This window comes from Pseudorca crassidens, chromosome 10, assembly GCF_039906515.1.
Source record: "Pseudorca crassidens isolate mPseCra1 chromosome 10, mPseCra1.hap1, whole genome shotgun sequence".
In the NCBI taxonomy this organism is placed as follows: domain Eukaryota; kingdom Metazoa; phylum Chordata; class Mammalia; order Artiodactyla; family Delphinidae; genus Pseudorca; species Pseudorca crassidens.
In genome coordinates, this window is record NC_090305.1 from 74,130,068 (window position 1) to 74,147,636 (window position 17,569).

The 17,569-nt window shown below is 43.0% G+C and overlaps 1 protein-coding gene across 12 annotated transcripts in view; it reads right to left on the reverse strand.

The window, feature by feature from the left end:
• ERC2 (ELKS/RAB6-interacting/CAST family member 2) overlaps positions 1-17,569 on the reverse strand; it is a 960,889-nt gene that overhangs the window by 189,452 nt on the left and 753,868 nt on the right. For all 12 annotated transcript variants that reach the window (XR_010947074.1, XR_010947075.1, XM_067754789.1 and 9 more), the window contains one exon: positions 10,514-10,648. Coding sequence is in view for 10 of the 12 variants with exons in the window: in XM_067754789.1 (XP_067610890.1) it covers positions 10,514-10,648 (135 nt within the window). In the remaining 2 variants the exon portion in view is untranslated. The remainder of the gene's footprint in view (positions 1-10,513; positions 10,649-17,569) is intronic.

The following is a 17,569-nucleotide window of genomic DNA, read 5'->3' on the forward strand; positions in this document are numbered from 1 at the left end:
ACCACAAAGGTACACTGTCCTGACATGTGAACTTTGAAGCCACAGAAAGAAGCCTCATTTTGGCCCCAGAAAACATCTGATAGGTCTGCTTAGCTCAGCTCTGAAGTCCTTAGGACTCTGCACTGCCCTTTTGCAAGCTGTTGAAGGTCCTGGCTGGAGCTGGATGGTACAACTTAGGTGGGGTCTCTCTGGCTCTTGGAAGAAAGAGAACCTCACATGCACACAGCAGCTGTCCCTGATAGGGCATAGCAGCACCCCAGCAAATTTCAAGGTCCCTGAGGGAAAGGCAGCACCTCCACTCCCTTCACACTGCCTCACAGCATATGTGGGAATTTAACATGTCTTTTCAAATGAGTAAGTATGTAAGGATAGGTCCTTGCTTTTCTGAATGACTCCACTCCACCGAGAGAGAAGGCCGCCTGGATTGCAGAGTTCCTTAGGGCTGCCAAGGTCGCGTTTACTTGTTTCTCCCCAGAATGGTTCCGTCCCCTTCTCATTGTACTAGCGGCACCCCTGATCTATTCTTCTAACCTGAGTTGGAGAGAGCTGAACGGCACTGGCTAAGGGGCAACATGATGGGCGATATCCCATTTTAAAAGACATTTTAAAAATGATATCTTTGAAAAGATATCTTTTAAAAAGATATTTTAAAAGACACATGGGCTTGTTTCTCAAGGGAGAGGCAGAGGCTGCGAGCCGATGCAGCCTGGTGGGTTTTCGGCAAGTCCACCTCACAGGGACCCCCTGAGGCAGGCAGCCACCTAAGCCTTCTTTGCCAAGCCATGGAGAATATTAGAGAAGCTTGTGGGGCATTCTCCTTCACTTCTAATGTGGCATCTTTCTCAATTTTTTGGACTATCATTATAGGGTGACTTGAAGAAACTAGTTTTCTATCTCCTTCAAGCACAAGTAATTCTAACAAACCAATCTCTAGCGCGTGGTGCCCGCTCTCCCAGCTGAAGATGGAAATGCTGGAAGGCTGTACTTTGGCCAACAATAGTTTTTCGGAGCCCAAAGTCAACATCTGCTAAAAGCTGACCCACTGCCAGATAGCCGTAAAAAAGGGGTGGGGTGGAGACAGGCTTTATTTTCACTCCCTCATCCATCAGTCATTAACGCTTGGCTTTGTGAAACAGTGAAAAGTGTGTTTTTTAACAAGATTCTGGTTCTGCTGTTTCCTGGCTGGTGGGCAACCAACCCGCCTAGCCTCTTGACTTTTCACTTCCTCAGTTGCCTCAAAAAGAAGATGGGATCAGAAGACCCTGACACTTCATAGGGTTGCTGTGTGAATTAAACTGGAGAATGTAAATTAAACCACCTTGTAGACATTACAGACGTATACAGATATAACTGGGCACACCATCCCTGTTGGTAGCATTTGATAGTTTGTCACTATTATAACACATTATTTGATACTGCCCTAAGACCAAAGGCAAAAGGCTGTATGTAAAAAGGATGTGATAGTGTATTAAACTATCCGTAGTTATTTTAACATCTCTGGGCTGTTCAAAGCTAGGGTTTATTCAGTTCATTAATATATAGATGCTGCAACAATTTTTAAAATGCTACTGTTCCATAAATAAGGTAGTTTTCAGAATCTGTGTGTGTGCAGTATATGTTTAAAGAATGTTTCCAATTCTCTTTTCTGTGGTTCCTTATCTCCTGAGTGCTGCAAGTGCCTGGGGTATGGAAGACCAACACGATCCTTATTACATCAGTTCAAGAAAAAAGGAGAAGCATCGGTGTTTAGCAATAGAAAATGGATTTCCCTGCTTCCAGACCTTTCAAGGTTGGCCACCCCCTTTCAAAGGGGGAGCTGAAGAGCTGCCTCTTAGACTAATGTGACTGGATTAAAGCAGCAAGTTGAAAAGGAATCAATGCTTCCATGTTGCCAAGATGAGTTACGTCTACAAGCTGGGGAGGGCAGACTGTGTCTGAAAACCCCTGCTGACTCCAAAGACGCTGCAACAAATCTCTTAATGAAACCCTAATACTGCAAACAAGGTTTAAAACTAAGAGGAATCAGGGAAAGGGGAGAAAAACAACTCTACCCGAAACAGAGTAAGACTGGAATCTTCAATAGGCTCAAATCGCCTTTGAGGAAAAATCCTTTTCTAAGAGGAGGATCCTGATGCATTAAGCAGCTCTGCCTTTTTCCCAGACATGAAGACCCTACCTGGCAGGGTTTATCAAATCGTGCCCTCATGTGCTTACATGTAAGGAATTAACATCACACCCAGATTAAAGAGCTTTGGCAATAACCTGCTCATCTGCAAAGCCAGCTGCCTGAGGGCTGCATCAGCCCCGCCCCCCTTCCTCTCCTGTGGCTGTAATGGTTGGGTGAGCACGTAACTGCTAGTAGAGGAAGGAGCAGTTAAATACCCCCCTCAACAGTTCGGACACTTGTCCTCATTTCCTTCTTTACCTGTGGCCTCACAGACAGCCATGACAGGGTCATTCCAGAGCTTCTGCTCTTAAAAACAAGCAAACAAATAAACTGCCACCTTTATTTCCCAATGGTGAGAAATCACATATTCCTCTGGTTCGTGTTTTAGTAGCTTTGGGGATTTTTGTTAGTCTTTGAGGGAGAAAGAAAAAAACGACATCTGAGCTATCTTTCTACTTCATGCACTTAAAGAAAAATCTGTTGAGTTTTAAATACAGCATCTTCCAATCTACTTGTGATAAAAGGAGCATCAGACAAGGGGCAAGTGAGCACAAGAAAAAAAAATTCGCAATTATGTGTGCTGAAGGATGTTAACTAAACTTATTCTGGTAATCATTTCATAATATAACCGAATATCGAATCATTATGTTGTATAACTAAAATGAATACAATGGTAAAGGTCAATTATATTTTGATTTTTGAAAATTAATTTATCGTTTACAAAAAGAAAAGAGGCAAGTAAGTGGCTCACAAGATTTAATTCAAACTGCATTCCAGGATATCTCTGACTCCAATTCTCAGAGGACTGGCCCAAGAGTGGGAACAGTTGAAATCTCTGAACCCTTATCCCATCCAATAAACATCAGCCCAACAAGAGGTTTCTTCACGGGTTTTTGAATTTGAAGGCTTCATCCCTACTTGAAGCCAAAACCCAAGGCTTCTTCCAAGAGGTGGTCCATGAAATTAGATTTGCAATGCAAAAAACCTCTATCGTCTCTTGTTCAGTCAAGCTTCAGACATACTAGCTTGGATGGGAAACTGATATTAAAACCCTAAGACATGTAACTTTTCTTATTAGGTTACTGTCATGGGGAACAAAAATATTTTTGTTCGCTCTGAAACTATAGTAAGTTCTGATATGTGGTAGTTAATTTTTCTTCTACGTAGGAAACATGAAAATGTATTTACATACACATACATATATGTATATACAATGTATATTCAAACACGCACTCAGGGGAAGTTAGGGAGAGAAATTTCTAGTTAAACATGATCTTGAGAAATTCTTCCATATGTGGAAAAGTCCTCAGTTCGTCTGACATATAGCTATACATACATATATACACACAGGACACTATGTATACATTTATCCCACATTCATTTAACCTCAAAACATAAAATAAATTCTTTTTTTTTTTCCTTCCCTAAGCAAAAGCTAGGAATAACAACTCCATATACAGAATCCATCTTCTGGGGGGCAATGGAGCAAGTTAAACCCCTCGTCTGTTTGTTAGAATTCAAAGGGCTGCACTTGGGCTAATCTGTTGGTGAAAGTGCAAGGAAAGCAGGGCATCAATCACAGAATCCCAAGCAGCATTTCACAAAGAGGGCAAGTGGGGAATCCCAGGGCCTTGAGTTGGCTTTCTGAGAAGTAACAGGGCCCAGGGAGGAAATGTTGGGACTATTCCTTCTCTGGGGGGACAGTGAGGCTCCAGCAACTCCTGTTAACCAAACATAAAGTTCAAGGCCCTGAGAGGAAGAGGAAGAGGAAGAAGAGAAAAGCAGGGGGGTGGGTGCGGTGACAAGACAGATCTGGGGCCAAGAAACACGAGGCTTGGAAATGTCACCTGCCTCCAGCCACACCTCCATGAGGACCCGACGGCTGGCAGTTCCCCTCCTATGCGAATGCTCTGCAGGACACTGGCTAATTCAATCTGGGAGCTCGGGAGTATGCAGCATGGACAGGGGTGGGAAGGACAGAGAGCAGGAACCTTGGCTTTATTTTCAGAACTAACTCTACCTTATGGCTTTTTTGCCTGAAAGAAGAGGGTAGAGGGGACGTGTTCTGAGACCAGAAATCTCAAAACCAACGTAGCGAGCGTTGCAGCCTCTTTGAAGAGAGCATAGGTGCAGTCAGCATGGCAAGAATCACTGGGATCATTTCATTATATCTTAAAATACGACCTGTATATCTCTCTCATGACCACTAGTTTGAAAAGAAAGCCAAATCTAGGTCTGGGTTCTCTGGTGAACAAGTTATTTGATGGCTTATAGGAAAATAACATGTGTCTCAAGCAGAATTCTACAGGAATTTTCAGCAGAAAATGAAAGTGGACATTCAGTGCTCTGACATGTGTCCAGTGCTACAAACTCATGTTTCAGCTGAGAGCGAACACATGCTGGGACCACACAGTAAACAGGAGCAACAGAGAATGGACCAAAGATCACTCTTTACATGTGCAGGCGGATTCTGGAAATTGCCAAGTGGAGTGGGTAATATTTAGGATTAGGGCAATCCAATTTCTAGGAATAGATTAGCAGAGGAGACACCCTAAAGCTGAGGATGCAAAATAGAGAACCCAGCTTCTGCCACAATCAGGTCATTATCTGAAAGTACTCCAATAGCCCTGGCTGCTGTGATGGCAGCCCTGGGCCAAGTGAAGCATCCTCTGCTCTGCTCTGCGGGCCTGACTTGTCCCAGGCCTTGTGTGTACAGAGGCTCATGAATGAGTAAGCAACAGAATGTGGGGCCTGGTAACACTGCCAAGGGCCCGCTGTAACCTAGAGCAATTCCCCTCCTTCTCTGTGCCAGGCTCTCTACTCCTTGAGGATCTCACTCTTGTGACTCTAGGGACGTGGGAGAGCTGTAAGAGGCCACATTTTCACTGGCACAGTGACAGCAGGAAGAGAGAAGAGTAAAAGGGCAAAGGGAAATGGGGGAGAAAGAAATGAATGGTCACACACAGAAGAATGGAAATAATGTCGATGAAGGCTGGGGCAAATGGGAGGAGAACTGATGGGATGACATTTTAATTCAAATTTGGAAAATAAAGCAAAATAAGAGAAAATCTGCTACAGTTGGACAGGAAAGGGAAAACACACATTTGCATTCTAGAGGAAATCAACATTGTAGCCATGCAACCATATTTAATACATGTGGTTGCATAAATACATCCAGGCTGACATCCAAGGAGGTTTGCCCCCAGGGTACAGCACTCAGAGACTCAGGCCCTTCTCTTGGGCCTGTTGATTTTCAGGTGTGTGACTCTGAAAAATGAACAGCCTCTCTAAGCTCCAGCGTCTTTATCTGTACAATGGGGATACTCCCATCTGCCCTATTTCCCGAAGGTACTACGAGAACAACTCATTCAACAGACATTTATCAAGTGCCTACTGTGGGCCAGACAAGTGTGCCTGTGCTTTGCAATACGTAACCAAGAGTATGAATATGACATAAGATACGGCCCCAAATTTCCTTAATCAATTTAATAAGTCTTATGCCTCCATGCTCCTGGACTCCGCAGCCCTCCTTTAGAAGTAAGATTTCTATAAGTAAAATGTGAAATTTAAATTTCAATTGGGATCTGAAAGTCTTCAAGGTGGTCAAAATGCCTTGATCTTTCCAACCCCTGTGAGTGAGAATTTCCATTCAAAGAAGGAGGGAGAGAGAGGAGAGGCAAGTTCTAGGCTTGGAAAGTGGCCATATATTCTGGGGTTTCCAGTCCAAAAAGAACGTTTACGTTTTTGCCAGTTAGGCCCCCACAAATTAGAATCAGAATGGCACATGCTTTACCAAATGGAGGTGCATTTTGCACACAAAAAAGCAGTAAGATCCAGGTTCTTAAAGACCCAACATCCAACTCATGACCGAAGGACAGAAGTGTGAGTCCTGGAAGCCAAAGGGCAGTCTGAACAAGCCTGGCATTTTGAGTTGGCTGAAGTGTGGTGTTCACCCTGACGCCATACTTTGCTTATCCATGGGGTTATTAGTCCATACCTGGGAGCCCCTGGAAGGAGATTAATGAAATATGCCTATGAAAAGCATACGATGCCTAGAAAAATAAGTAAAAAATCTTGGCATCATGGTAAGACAAAGAAAGACGCTACTTAAAGAAAATGACAGAAAGTGACAATGACAGGTACAGAGGGCATTTAGGAGAAGTTGCGTTTCCACTGAGCTTTTCTAAATCAGTCAGACTCGGTAACTTCAATAAAATAAAATCACGAATGAGTCTCCAGCATGTATTATTTATTCTTCGGTCTTAATTATTTCTCAAAGCTCACCAGTAGCTTGTGTCATGGGAAATATTTGTTGTCTGCCTCTGTGCCCGCTTCTTGGTTTGAAGGATTTCCTAAGGCATTACTGGTGTTTCTCTGAATGTTCGGCTTGAACATATTCAACGACTATGGCTGTCCTGGGGGTCACAGGCCACCAAATATTAACTGTTCCTTTCTTGGGTAGGGGGTCTAGGCTGTTGGACTGCCACACCCCACTGACTTCTCTTACATGTTCTCCATATTCTCTTCCCCTTATGACACTCATTTTCAATCTCTGAAGAGCCATGTATTTATGATTATCCTTATTTTCCTGGGTCCTCATTCTTGTAATGGTTCCCTTAATTCCAATCTATTGATTTTTTTGGTGGGATAACTCATTCTCAGATGTTAGAGTCTGAAGAAAAGTTATCCTAAGAAACGAACACTCTCATTTTCTGCTATGCAAAGCATAAGGAAAATTTGCCTTGAAACTTCACCTTCTGGTGAAAAACACTGATGGAAACTGGATCAGCCCTGTTTTAAACTGGGTAGTCTCTTTCTTCACCTGATACTCTGAGAACAGTATTTCTCAGCGCACAGATGTTACTAGAAAAGAAGAAGAAGAAAAAAGATTCCATGATCAAATAAATCTGGGAAATGCCGGGTTACATAAAATTGGAGCGCTTTCTTTCTTATATGGCTTTATAGATCCTTTGATCTGCTAATTGTACCAAGACTCTCCAAGATCGTGTTATAATACACAGCACTTCCCCAAAATTCTTTGCCCACCAAATCTTTATTTCAAGACTTTCCTCATGGGACTAATGTTCCAAACGTTACTTTGGGAAATCCCAGTCTAGACTTATGACCCTTGGATTCAGTTTCTCCCGAGAAAGCAAAATCATAGTAAAGGAGAGAGGGATAGGGAAGAAATGGAAAAAGAATGTAACTCTGCAAGTACCTGGCAATACTTAAATTGAATTTCCTAAGGAAAAATGAGTTTCTCTGGAAAAGTAGGAAAGTGGCTGATTTTTTATATTTCTTCATTTTCACATGTATCTGACCTCTTAATAAAGCTCAAAAGGCAATGTCAACATTTTGTAGCCCCTCTTCTAGAAGATACAGATGGTCAGCCTCGTGGCCACAGGAAGGTCAGGGCTGGAAGATTCATGGGAAGGGAATCAGGAATCCCTGGAAGAGACCTTTCCCCTTTAAGTCAGTTCAATTAACATCAAGAGTGTTTAATTTAAATCTCATCCAAATCAATCCATTATTCAGACTCTAATGTTGTCACATACTGATATGAAGCTGTCACTTTCTCCAAAGAAGCAGTTCCACTCCATACATATTAATATATATACTTACACAATTACGTGTAGCTTTTACAATCAACGGGGAAAGACTTCCCAGCCATTCAATAACTGCTACAGTCTGGGACTTACTTAGATTTATAACAATGCACATATTGATAGATGAGTTGGTGAATATGAATCTCAAAATCCCGTACAGGGGAAGGCATCACTGTCCAAGACCTGGAATACCTAGTCAGAAAGGGCAACCAGCCCAGGGGATCTTGCCATCTCCATCACTGGAGTCAACCTATTCCTACCAGGGCTCCTAACTTAAGCCTCCTTCTCTGATTGAAAAAGTGCACCAAGGGAACTTTACAGCCTAGCTGACTCCAGTTTAAAACCACAAAGCTATCCTTCTGATTAAGGGTATTTCACTTTCACAGTGAACCCCACTGCGGTTCCTAAGTCATGGGCCCCCTAATGAAGTTAAAACTACCTGTTATCTGTCTTGTTCTGATTGACAAGATCCTGAGCAGAACTGAATGAGACATCAGACTTTTGCTCTAAACCAGACAGCAAACCCCTCGAATACAGGGGTGTTATCCATCATCCTCTTCCCCAAGCCCAGCAAAGTGGCCGGCGTGGAACATGTGCTCCAAGTATCGGCCGAATAAGCAAAGACCCAGCAGCAGGACTCTAGTCGGTTGAGGACCCCCTCCTCTCAGGGCCTGGATTTTTCATCTGTAGAAGAGGATGAGGCTCTCTGCCTCTATGTTCATGGTTTGCTTAGAGTAGTTACTGACGTGGAGAATGTGAAAGTGGAGCGTCATCACCACCTTCCTAACAGTGCCAATGAGAAATGTGTACCAGAGGTCCTGACCACGTATGTTAGTCAGACATTCCTCAAGGAATGCTAATTCTTCTGTGGAGGGCACCACCCCTGAGCAATTACTTCTGCCCCATGACAACCTCTAGTATCTGTAGACAAACTTAAGAGGGTCAACCAAACAGGCAAGTACTCTAGTCTAATAATTAAAGATCTCTGGAAAGGTATCCGGAGACTAACTTTTGTAAAAAATATCACTCACAAGGAAGGTAAATTTGAACTGGTGCCGTGTTTCTAGCAAGACACATTAGTGTATGTGTCTCCGTGATGAAACAAGACGGTTATCTCAGCAGGTTCTTGTGCAAACCACTTCCCCAATTTGCCTCCAAACCTTCTTTCCGTCCCTATAGTGCTCTGTGTTCCTGTTTCTCTGGGGGAAATTCCAGGATGGCCTTCTAGCACCAATAAAGCCTTACACTTACACCTCATGGCAGAAGGTCAAGGAGCAAAGGGCAGGGATCAAGAGTGAGAATGAATTAGTTAGCAGGATGCCAGGTATACTGGGGCAGGTGAGTGTGGGGAGGTGGTGGTGGTTGTGAGGGATGAGAACTGAATAAATAAAACCAAATCAGACCCAAACCACAGACATATGAGATAATGACATAAAATTAATCTCTCTCTCCATTTTGCTGATCTCCAAACTGAGAACCATTTTTGAGAGCTAATGACATAAACCAGTGCCTTTCTGCACTTGGCTTCAGAAACTAAGATGTCCTATGTGGACATCTTCTCCAGGGTTGAGGTCTCTGAGGGCAAATGTTTCCCAGTACGAGGATAGGGCCAAGTTGGGGGCGGGGAGCCCTCCGACTGGAGCTACCTCACTGCACAGCTCCAGGGGGTATATTTTATGTTGTGTGCTATATAAATGATGCCCCCTGGAGTTGTACTACTGGGAAAACACCTTGGAGACTTGGAATCTTAACTTCTCCTATGGGATGGAGTGACATGAGGTAAAAAGGAAACAAAGCCACCTGAAAAAAAATTTTAGGAGTACAATAAGCACCCCTTCCTCCAACAAACAGGTAAACCCCTCCTCATACAGGTAATTCAAATAAACCCTTCCCTCACATATTTAGAAATATAGAACAAAGGCATTCACATTTACCCAGATGATTCCATTCCATTATCTATGACCCCATCCCTCTTAAAATTTACTGTATACGTTAAACTACTTTAAAAAAAGGTCATAGCACAATAAAGGAGGAATTACTGTCAATATTGATTATATTATCCTGCTAGTTTGCATTTAATTTCATAATTTCCACAAAATTTACCTTCAAGAGTGTTAATGCTAAACATAAATAGTTTTTGCATGTGGTGGGTGAATGTGAATATCGTTGAAAACCACAGGAGGGCTGTGTTTTTGTCAATCCATCTCTTCACTTCTTTACTTAGTTAAGGGAGAAGATAGGGTCCAAATCAAATAAACTGGACCCCTTGACTTCACTGGCTAAAATGAAGCAAAACTGATTTCTTTTCATGTTATTTTACCCCACTTTTAATTTGCATCACTAAGGAACTTTCTAGGACTGTTCTCACCAAACTCAAGGCTTCTCTGATTGCCAAGCTCATGGAAACAAAGTGCTTTCTCTTAAAACTCTGAAACAGACATTCCAAAGTAAGCCACCATTAGATACTGAGCCAGCAACAGACTACATATCTATGAAAGAAGAAAGGAGAGGAGGAAAGAAAATGCATAACATAAACAAGAACAGACAAAACCTTAAAGAGGAAGGAGAAAGGAAAACATTTAGATTCCTTGAGTGATGGAAATAAATACCAAAGCTATTAGTTTCAGTTCAAAGAACGTATCACTTTATGCTGTTTATTATTTCTTGAGGATTATTTATTTTATCTTAGAATATCCAAAGGGTAAAAGGGGCCTTGGAGGTAAGCGGCAATGAAACTGACCTGGTCAGGAGAGGGCCTGTGATTGGAATGTTGCGACCTCCCAGGAGATCGGTGGTGGTGGTGATGGTGGTGGTGGTGGTAGTGGTGGTGGTCCTCATCATAGTTGTCCGCCATCAGCTTCATTCTGTTCTGGGTCTGCACAGAACAAAAACCAGGGAAGATTCCGTCAGGAGCTAGAAGACCAGCCAGAGAGACTCAGGGCATAACTACAGCACCTATAGGGCTCCCTTTGTTCCTTTTTTAGGAACAGTTCTCATTTTTAGTTACACTGAAACTTAACAAAGAATGCACCATGCCATGAGCTTTGGCGAAAGAGGTTTTGTCACATCCTTGAAGCCACTATGTTGCTGGATCTCCATTCAGAGCCATAAGTGTACTTCCCCCACGAGATTTAAAAGGCAATAAATGGACACATACTAAAGTGCTTTGTTTTATGTTATCAAGCGATCACAGAGGTCCGGAGTAAGCCTGCAATCCCATATCGTCAATGGTCACATCCTACACTCTAGAGCAAGCAAGAGAGGGAAGCCCTGGATGAAAAGATGGAAAAGGCCTGGATGGAGACACCGAACTACAGACAAACAGTGGCCTTGCAAGACAAGGCCGAGAAATCCACTTAAAAGCTGCCGAATGCAAAAATACTGGTGGGGATGGTTTGTTACCATGATGACTTTCAGGGAAAGGGCACTCGATGGACATTTTAACTGATATTGTTCTTTGAAGAAATTAAGCAAAAAAAAGCGAAGTTGATGGAGAAGAGCTTTACTCCCTGTTATGTTTGTCACATGAGACAACTAGGTGTCAGAGTTAAACCCCAAGGGCCATAGAATTGTATTGTTTTATTATGTAGGGCAAGAAAGAGACCCACGGATCCATCGACCTAACAGGGTCACAGAATCTAGAAAACTGCCTAAAGACCATGGAAAAAGGCAGATAAAAATATCCAGCTGGGAAAGCCAGGAAATGTAGGACTACAAGTGTGGGTTTGGAGATAAGGTCATCTGGGCTCAAGTGTCGCTCCACCGCTTTGCCGGTTCTGTGGTCTCCTGAGAGTTAACTATTTCTGTGCCCCAATTTCCTCAACTTCAAAATGGGAGTAACAGTACCCCCTTCCCTGCGGTTGTTCTAAGGAGAAAATGATGCGATGGACTTCAAGTCAGTCCAGGCTCTGGCACGTAATGGGCTTGAAATAAAAGTCATGCTGTTATTACTATTACTGTTGCTGTTGTTTACTGGAAGACACTTCTCCTTCTTAATACATGTGGTTTCCTTTGCCTGTGACACCTCCCCCAGACACCTTCCCTTGCTTCTAACTTCTGTCTCTGGCCTTTTCCTGACCCCACCCTTGAGAGCAGGTGACGTGTGCCTCCTACTTACCACCCCTCTCTAACCACCGATTTATCTGTCCATTTGTCAGTAAACTTGAGGCTGTTTCTTTCATCTGCCTCTCTCCAGAATCTAACACGGGGCCAAGCAGATGTAGATAACATTATGCATGCTGTTGCAACCAGTGACTGAAAGAAAGAAGGGGCCATAATTCTGAAGGGCGCTGCCATTCTAGAGGCGAGCTGCATGACTGTCCTTAGCCAGGGAAGGTCACTAAGAGTTGAGAACATCTCATGAGTTGCCATAACAATACCACTGGTGGCTCATGACACCAAGCCATCAGCACTTTAAGAGAGCTGGAAGTCAGAGGCTGGCAGAGCCCCCAGCCAGCTGGAATGTTACTACGTAATATAAATAATACTCTGATAATAATTCTGGACCTAGCAGTCTACTCTTATAGTATTTTTCATGTATGATCTTAACTTAACCTCAAAACTTTCCTGGGAGGAATTATTACTATCTTCATTTATAGCTAGGAAATCAAGGCACAGATTTCAGCCCCCAGAGGCTCTTTCTTGACATAGAACACGGAGATTTTCCGGGCCTTCCAATTCTCAATCACTAGGCTTTTCTCTTAGCCGTGTTGCTAGCAAAAAAAGGCAACAGCCGAACAGGTAGACATAGCTTTCTCATAAATGTTTTGGAAACACCTCACGTCGCAATTCTATGTGACAGAGGATGTCTCATGATTTACTCACTCCATTTTTTAAAAATGTGTACGGTATTTGAAAGGCCCCAGAGCGGACGTAAAAACATGCGTGTATGTGGATAAAAACAATAAAAGTAGAGGGAAAGAGCCACCTAAAAATCGAATTAAAATATCTCAGGCAACCGTTGGCAGCTGACAGCATTTCCATCCTTCACTTGTCCACTTAAAGTGTCAGAAGACCCAATGGACAAGTTACATCTTATGAGAAACAGCAGGTCAGTGGAGCTGTTGCCGACCAAGTGCTGAGATTCCCCTATCCGGGAATCTCTCATACACGAGATTGTGAAATTCAGCGTTTACACCTAAAATTCCAGTAGTGTCAGGAGCCTATACTTTTGAACTCATGAACTAATAAATCTGGAATTGTTTCTTCTAATAGAATTCTAAAAGTCTGAAGGGAGCTGTAAGATCTGCTATGGTCAAGAAGGAAGGGACTCGCCCAAGAATGAATGATGAAGCCTAAATGAACAAATAATAACTCTGCTATTGTAAACATCATAATGCCCTTATCCTTTGGGGAAGCTCCTGTGATTTTACGAGATTATTTTCTTACCAGCGACAAGCTTAAAGTTCCCTACCTTTGAACTGTATCCCATAAAAGAATGTACAAGCTAAACAAGATGCTATATGCAGTCCTAAATGTGTCTGCTGAAATGAGGTGTTGGAGAATAGGCATGTCATGGGATAAAGACTGTAAATGAATGATGTCATCTTTCCAATTTGGTGCTGAAATATAAATAAACCACGTTGTTCATGTGAATACCAGATCTGGGGGAAATGTACACAGAGCAATTGTGAGCGGAAGAGGCTTCTTTTGATTAGTCTGGGCTGGAAGAGAGGAGTGTGAAATGGAGATGAAAAATGAGAGTTTAGCCTGATATTTTAGACCATTTTTATTTATCTTGCTTGTAGCACGTCCCCTAAACTATGACCGATTTCTTACAGGCTGGTGGCTAGTTTTCCCTTCCGTAGAAAAGTTTGACCAAATCCTGCCCATTTAATTGTGAAATTGGAAATGGATCTCTTAAAAAATTTTTTCAATCTACACTACCTATCCTCATCTCCACACAATTATATTGGTTTCCTAACACACCAAGAATGGTCTAGAAGGATAGAAAGCCATGAATAACATTCCCAAAAGGTGGATGGAAGAAAAACTGCAGAAAATTTAAAGAAGGATTGGAACAAGGATACTATTCGTTCAAATATTTCCAGACACGTTTACCAGGTGATGGTTCACATCCCTGTGGCCATCAGAGATATACAAGGTGCCCACCACAAAGCCTTAGACAGCAAATCCTCGGGGCAGTCATAACTGAAATCCCGGGAAAGCTAATATAGAGTTGGAACTAGATAGCTTTCCACAGCTCTGCACTTGGCAACTCATGGCCTCATTTAGTAATTCACTGAAGCCCATTTTTATTTCCTTTTCAGGGTTTACCAAACTGCTGACCTGACACGTTCGCCCTGGCTAACTGTGTTATATTGGTTTTACTGTATTATGTCATGACTGCTGAGACAAATCTCATCAGATTTCATTTTCTACTTCCTCTTTCTTCCAGGCGCCACCTTATTGCTCTGGGGCAATAGGTTCCTAACGGTTCTCCTGCTACACTCTTGCCTCGCATTGAACACAATCTGTAGTCAAGAGTGACATCAGACCTCTGTTACGACCTGGCTTTAGATTCCTCAGAGGCTCCCCACTGCCCTCAGGAAAGAGCCCCATCTCCTCCGTAGCTTATGAAGCTCTCTTGTGAGGTAACTGCTGTTCACCTCTCGGCTGCCTATCCTCCCCTCCCTGCCCTGGGACAGGCTGATCTCTGGTCCTGTCATGCCTTTTATTCTCTCCCCCTTTACCTGGGTTATACTCATTAGTTCTTCTGGTCTTAGCTTCAACACCATCACCTCCAGAACCACTTTCCGTAAGTCCACCTCAGAAGGGATTAAGTGCCCCTCTACTGCCTCTCCCAGAATGCTGTACCCACCCCCACCCGCTTCCATCATAGCACTTATGGCAATGAATGGTAAGTAGTCACGTGTTTTCTGGGCTTTCTCTGTCACTAGGTTGAAATTCTCTTGAGGGAAGCACTAGGTGTGAATTACCCTTGGACTCACCACCTAGCACAGAGTCTGGTATATAAGTAGCAAGTAAATGTGTGTGGAATAAATGTGTAAATGTACGAAGGAATGAACAGGCCACTTTGGAACAGATGAAAGGAAAAAAATACACAATTAGCATCTATGACGAGCCAGGTGAGTATGTAACTCTTCATGTGATAGTTTAACCTTCCCTGTTGTGCATCTGGTTTTGGTGGTGGTTGTTCTCGGGAGTGAGGGAGCAGGTTAAATGTATAGTTTCGGAGCTGTTACAAAAGTCAAATTGTTCTTGTTTGAGAAATATTCTGTTCTTGAATATAATGGACCTACTGAAGTACTCCCTGTCTTTGGGTACTTACATCATTCAGAATAAAGAGTGTGGGAGTGTTATGGGGTTCATTTCCTTCCTATCGTCTAGCGTTTGGAAGAACAGGAATCTTTATAGAATACTTCCATTAGCACCCAAAGTCAACCATGGAAAACTGAAACTGTATCCATTAACTGAAATCCCTGATGAACACCATCTGTGAAAAGGTGTCATATACTCCATCTCTCTTGACATTTCTGAAGAGTTTATCCAAGGAGCTCTTGAAACAAAATGAAAATCCTTGATTGACTAGAAACAGACTCAATAGCTTAACAGCAATATGTAGCCATAAAAGTGTAACATTAAAACTGCCTTTAAAATATTTTAGCAAGGTGGCAATAATGAACTATGCTTTGATCAGTCATCTGGATCAAGTTAACAATAAAACCTTCATGACTATGGTTTAAATAAGAAAAAATATATAATAAGATTTGTTGTTATGGGATATGGAGATAATACCATACAATAGCAATTACACTTTCTTCTCTCAGGTTTTCTTTCTCCCTCTTTCCTGCCAGGGAAATCCGAAAGAGTCCAGAACTCTTCTACTGGTCATGTTTCTGTGAAGTTAGAGCAAGGTCAACAGTTCTTGTCTCTGAGTTAAAGATGAAAAAACCAGACAACAACTGAACAGTGAAAAGGAAAGGGATTTCCTGAACATCCACCAGGCCCACACGGCAATGAATCATAACTGAGTGGGGTCTGGGTTCCAATGCTTGGGTCACTCTTGCAGGACAAAATGAAGCAGGAGGGTGAAGAAACTATTAGGGGAATATGCTGCATTAGGGAACCTTATGGGAGTAAGTAAGAGTCACTGAAGGGCGTCTGCCTTCTACTGTGGACATTGCACAGAAATTCATTCAACACTCACCAAACTCCTGCAACCGTAAAGACTAAAACAATTACGTGCCAGGCTAAGGGTCTGAGCAGAATGCATTCATTGAATCCTGAGATAGCTATTCTTATGAGCTGTCTTTTACAATTGAGGAAACCAAGCCCATGATCACTCAGCTAGTGAGCAGAAGAACAGGACTTAAACCCAGGTTTCTGACTCCAGAGTCCTACGGTAGTGTATGAAGGGTAAGGTCACAGGCCAGATGCATGCAACAAAGCAAAGATAAATATATGAGGAATTAGAGGATGGACTATAACGCAGTATGAGAAGAAAAACAAGGAGAAAGGCTTGGTTTACATGCATGTCTGGAGGCAGGGGAAATCCCCTCTAGCTAAGGGCTGTGACATCAATAAGGCTCCATAGGTCAGATGACCCTTGAGCCAAGATTTGAAAGTTGGTGTGGACATGGCTAGAAGGAAGAGTGGCCTGGGGAGATTCCATGGTAAACTCACTCTCTAATCGCCATGAGAGGAAAAACAGGTCAATGAGGGGAACTGGAACCCAAAACATCGCGCGCGTGCGTGTGTGTGTGTGTGTGTGTGTGTGTGTGTGTGTTGGGATGGTGCTTTCCTCATTCCTTTATTGGATGTGGGGAGAGCAGGAAAAATATTTGAGATGATAATTCCTATCTTATTTCTCAGAATTTACCAGCTTGGGGCATTTTGGAAAGAAGTTAAGAAGAGCCATAGCCATATGCTCACACGTGTCAAACTATGGCATCTCTGGGAAAACGGGCCAGGCTCTGGACACCTTTGTATTTACAAATATCTACACAATCTACTGCTGCAGCATCAGTCCTGCCTTGAAAACTGCTCTGACCTCTTCCGACCCATTCAGCTCATCAGTCCTTCCTCCCGCCCATCTGCAGCCAAACAGGACACTGATGAGACTCTCCCCCCCAACTTTGCTGAAGCCGTTTTCCCTTAGTCCTTATTTATAGACAGAACACTAGTAGTCACCATGGCCGGTGTGGCTGCTCTTTTTGTACCTACTCATTAAGTACCCTTATTTTATTTTATTTTTAATTATTATAGGGAAGTCAGTGCCCCTCCCATACCCTCTTGTTCCACCCTGGAGGTCACCTGTAGATTGAATGGGCAGTCCTGGATGTGCTGTTATCTTCCCACCTCAAGCCCCTGCACCTCTCTCTACATGAGGTCTTTCTCTGATCACAGGGGCAAGTTTCGCCAGGGAACAGGGCAGACAGAAGAGTTGGGCAGTTCATGCCCTTAGAAAAACCCTCAATCTATGAGGGAGGGACGTGATGGAAAAATAACCAGCACCCCCAATCCCTTAGTGGGACCATACTATGGTGTGTTCCAGAATCTCTCAGTAGGTCCCCAGCAGGGTGCAGCCCTGGTTGACTACATTGGGAAACTACCCATTAATACATGTTTATCTGCCTTTCACGTCCCTGTATCACTTCTCACCATGCTTCTTGGGATCACCTCCCAAATAAACTACCTGCACCAAATCCCTGTCTCTGGGTCTGTTTTTATGGGAATCTCAGCAAAAGTCTCAGATCTGCACAGGACTAACATTTCTGTGACTACCAGGCCTTTTCATGGACAGTTCTGAGATTTCTCATTACCTAGGGAGATG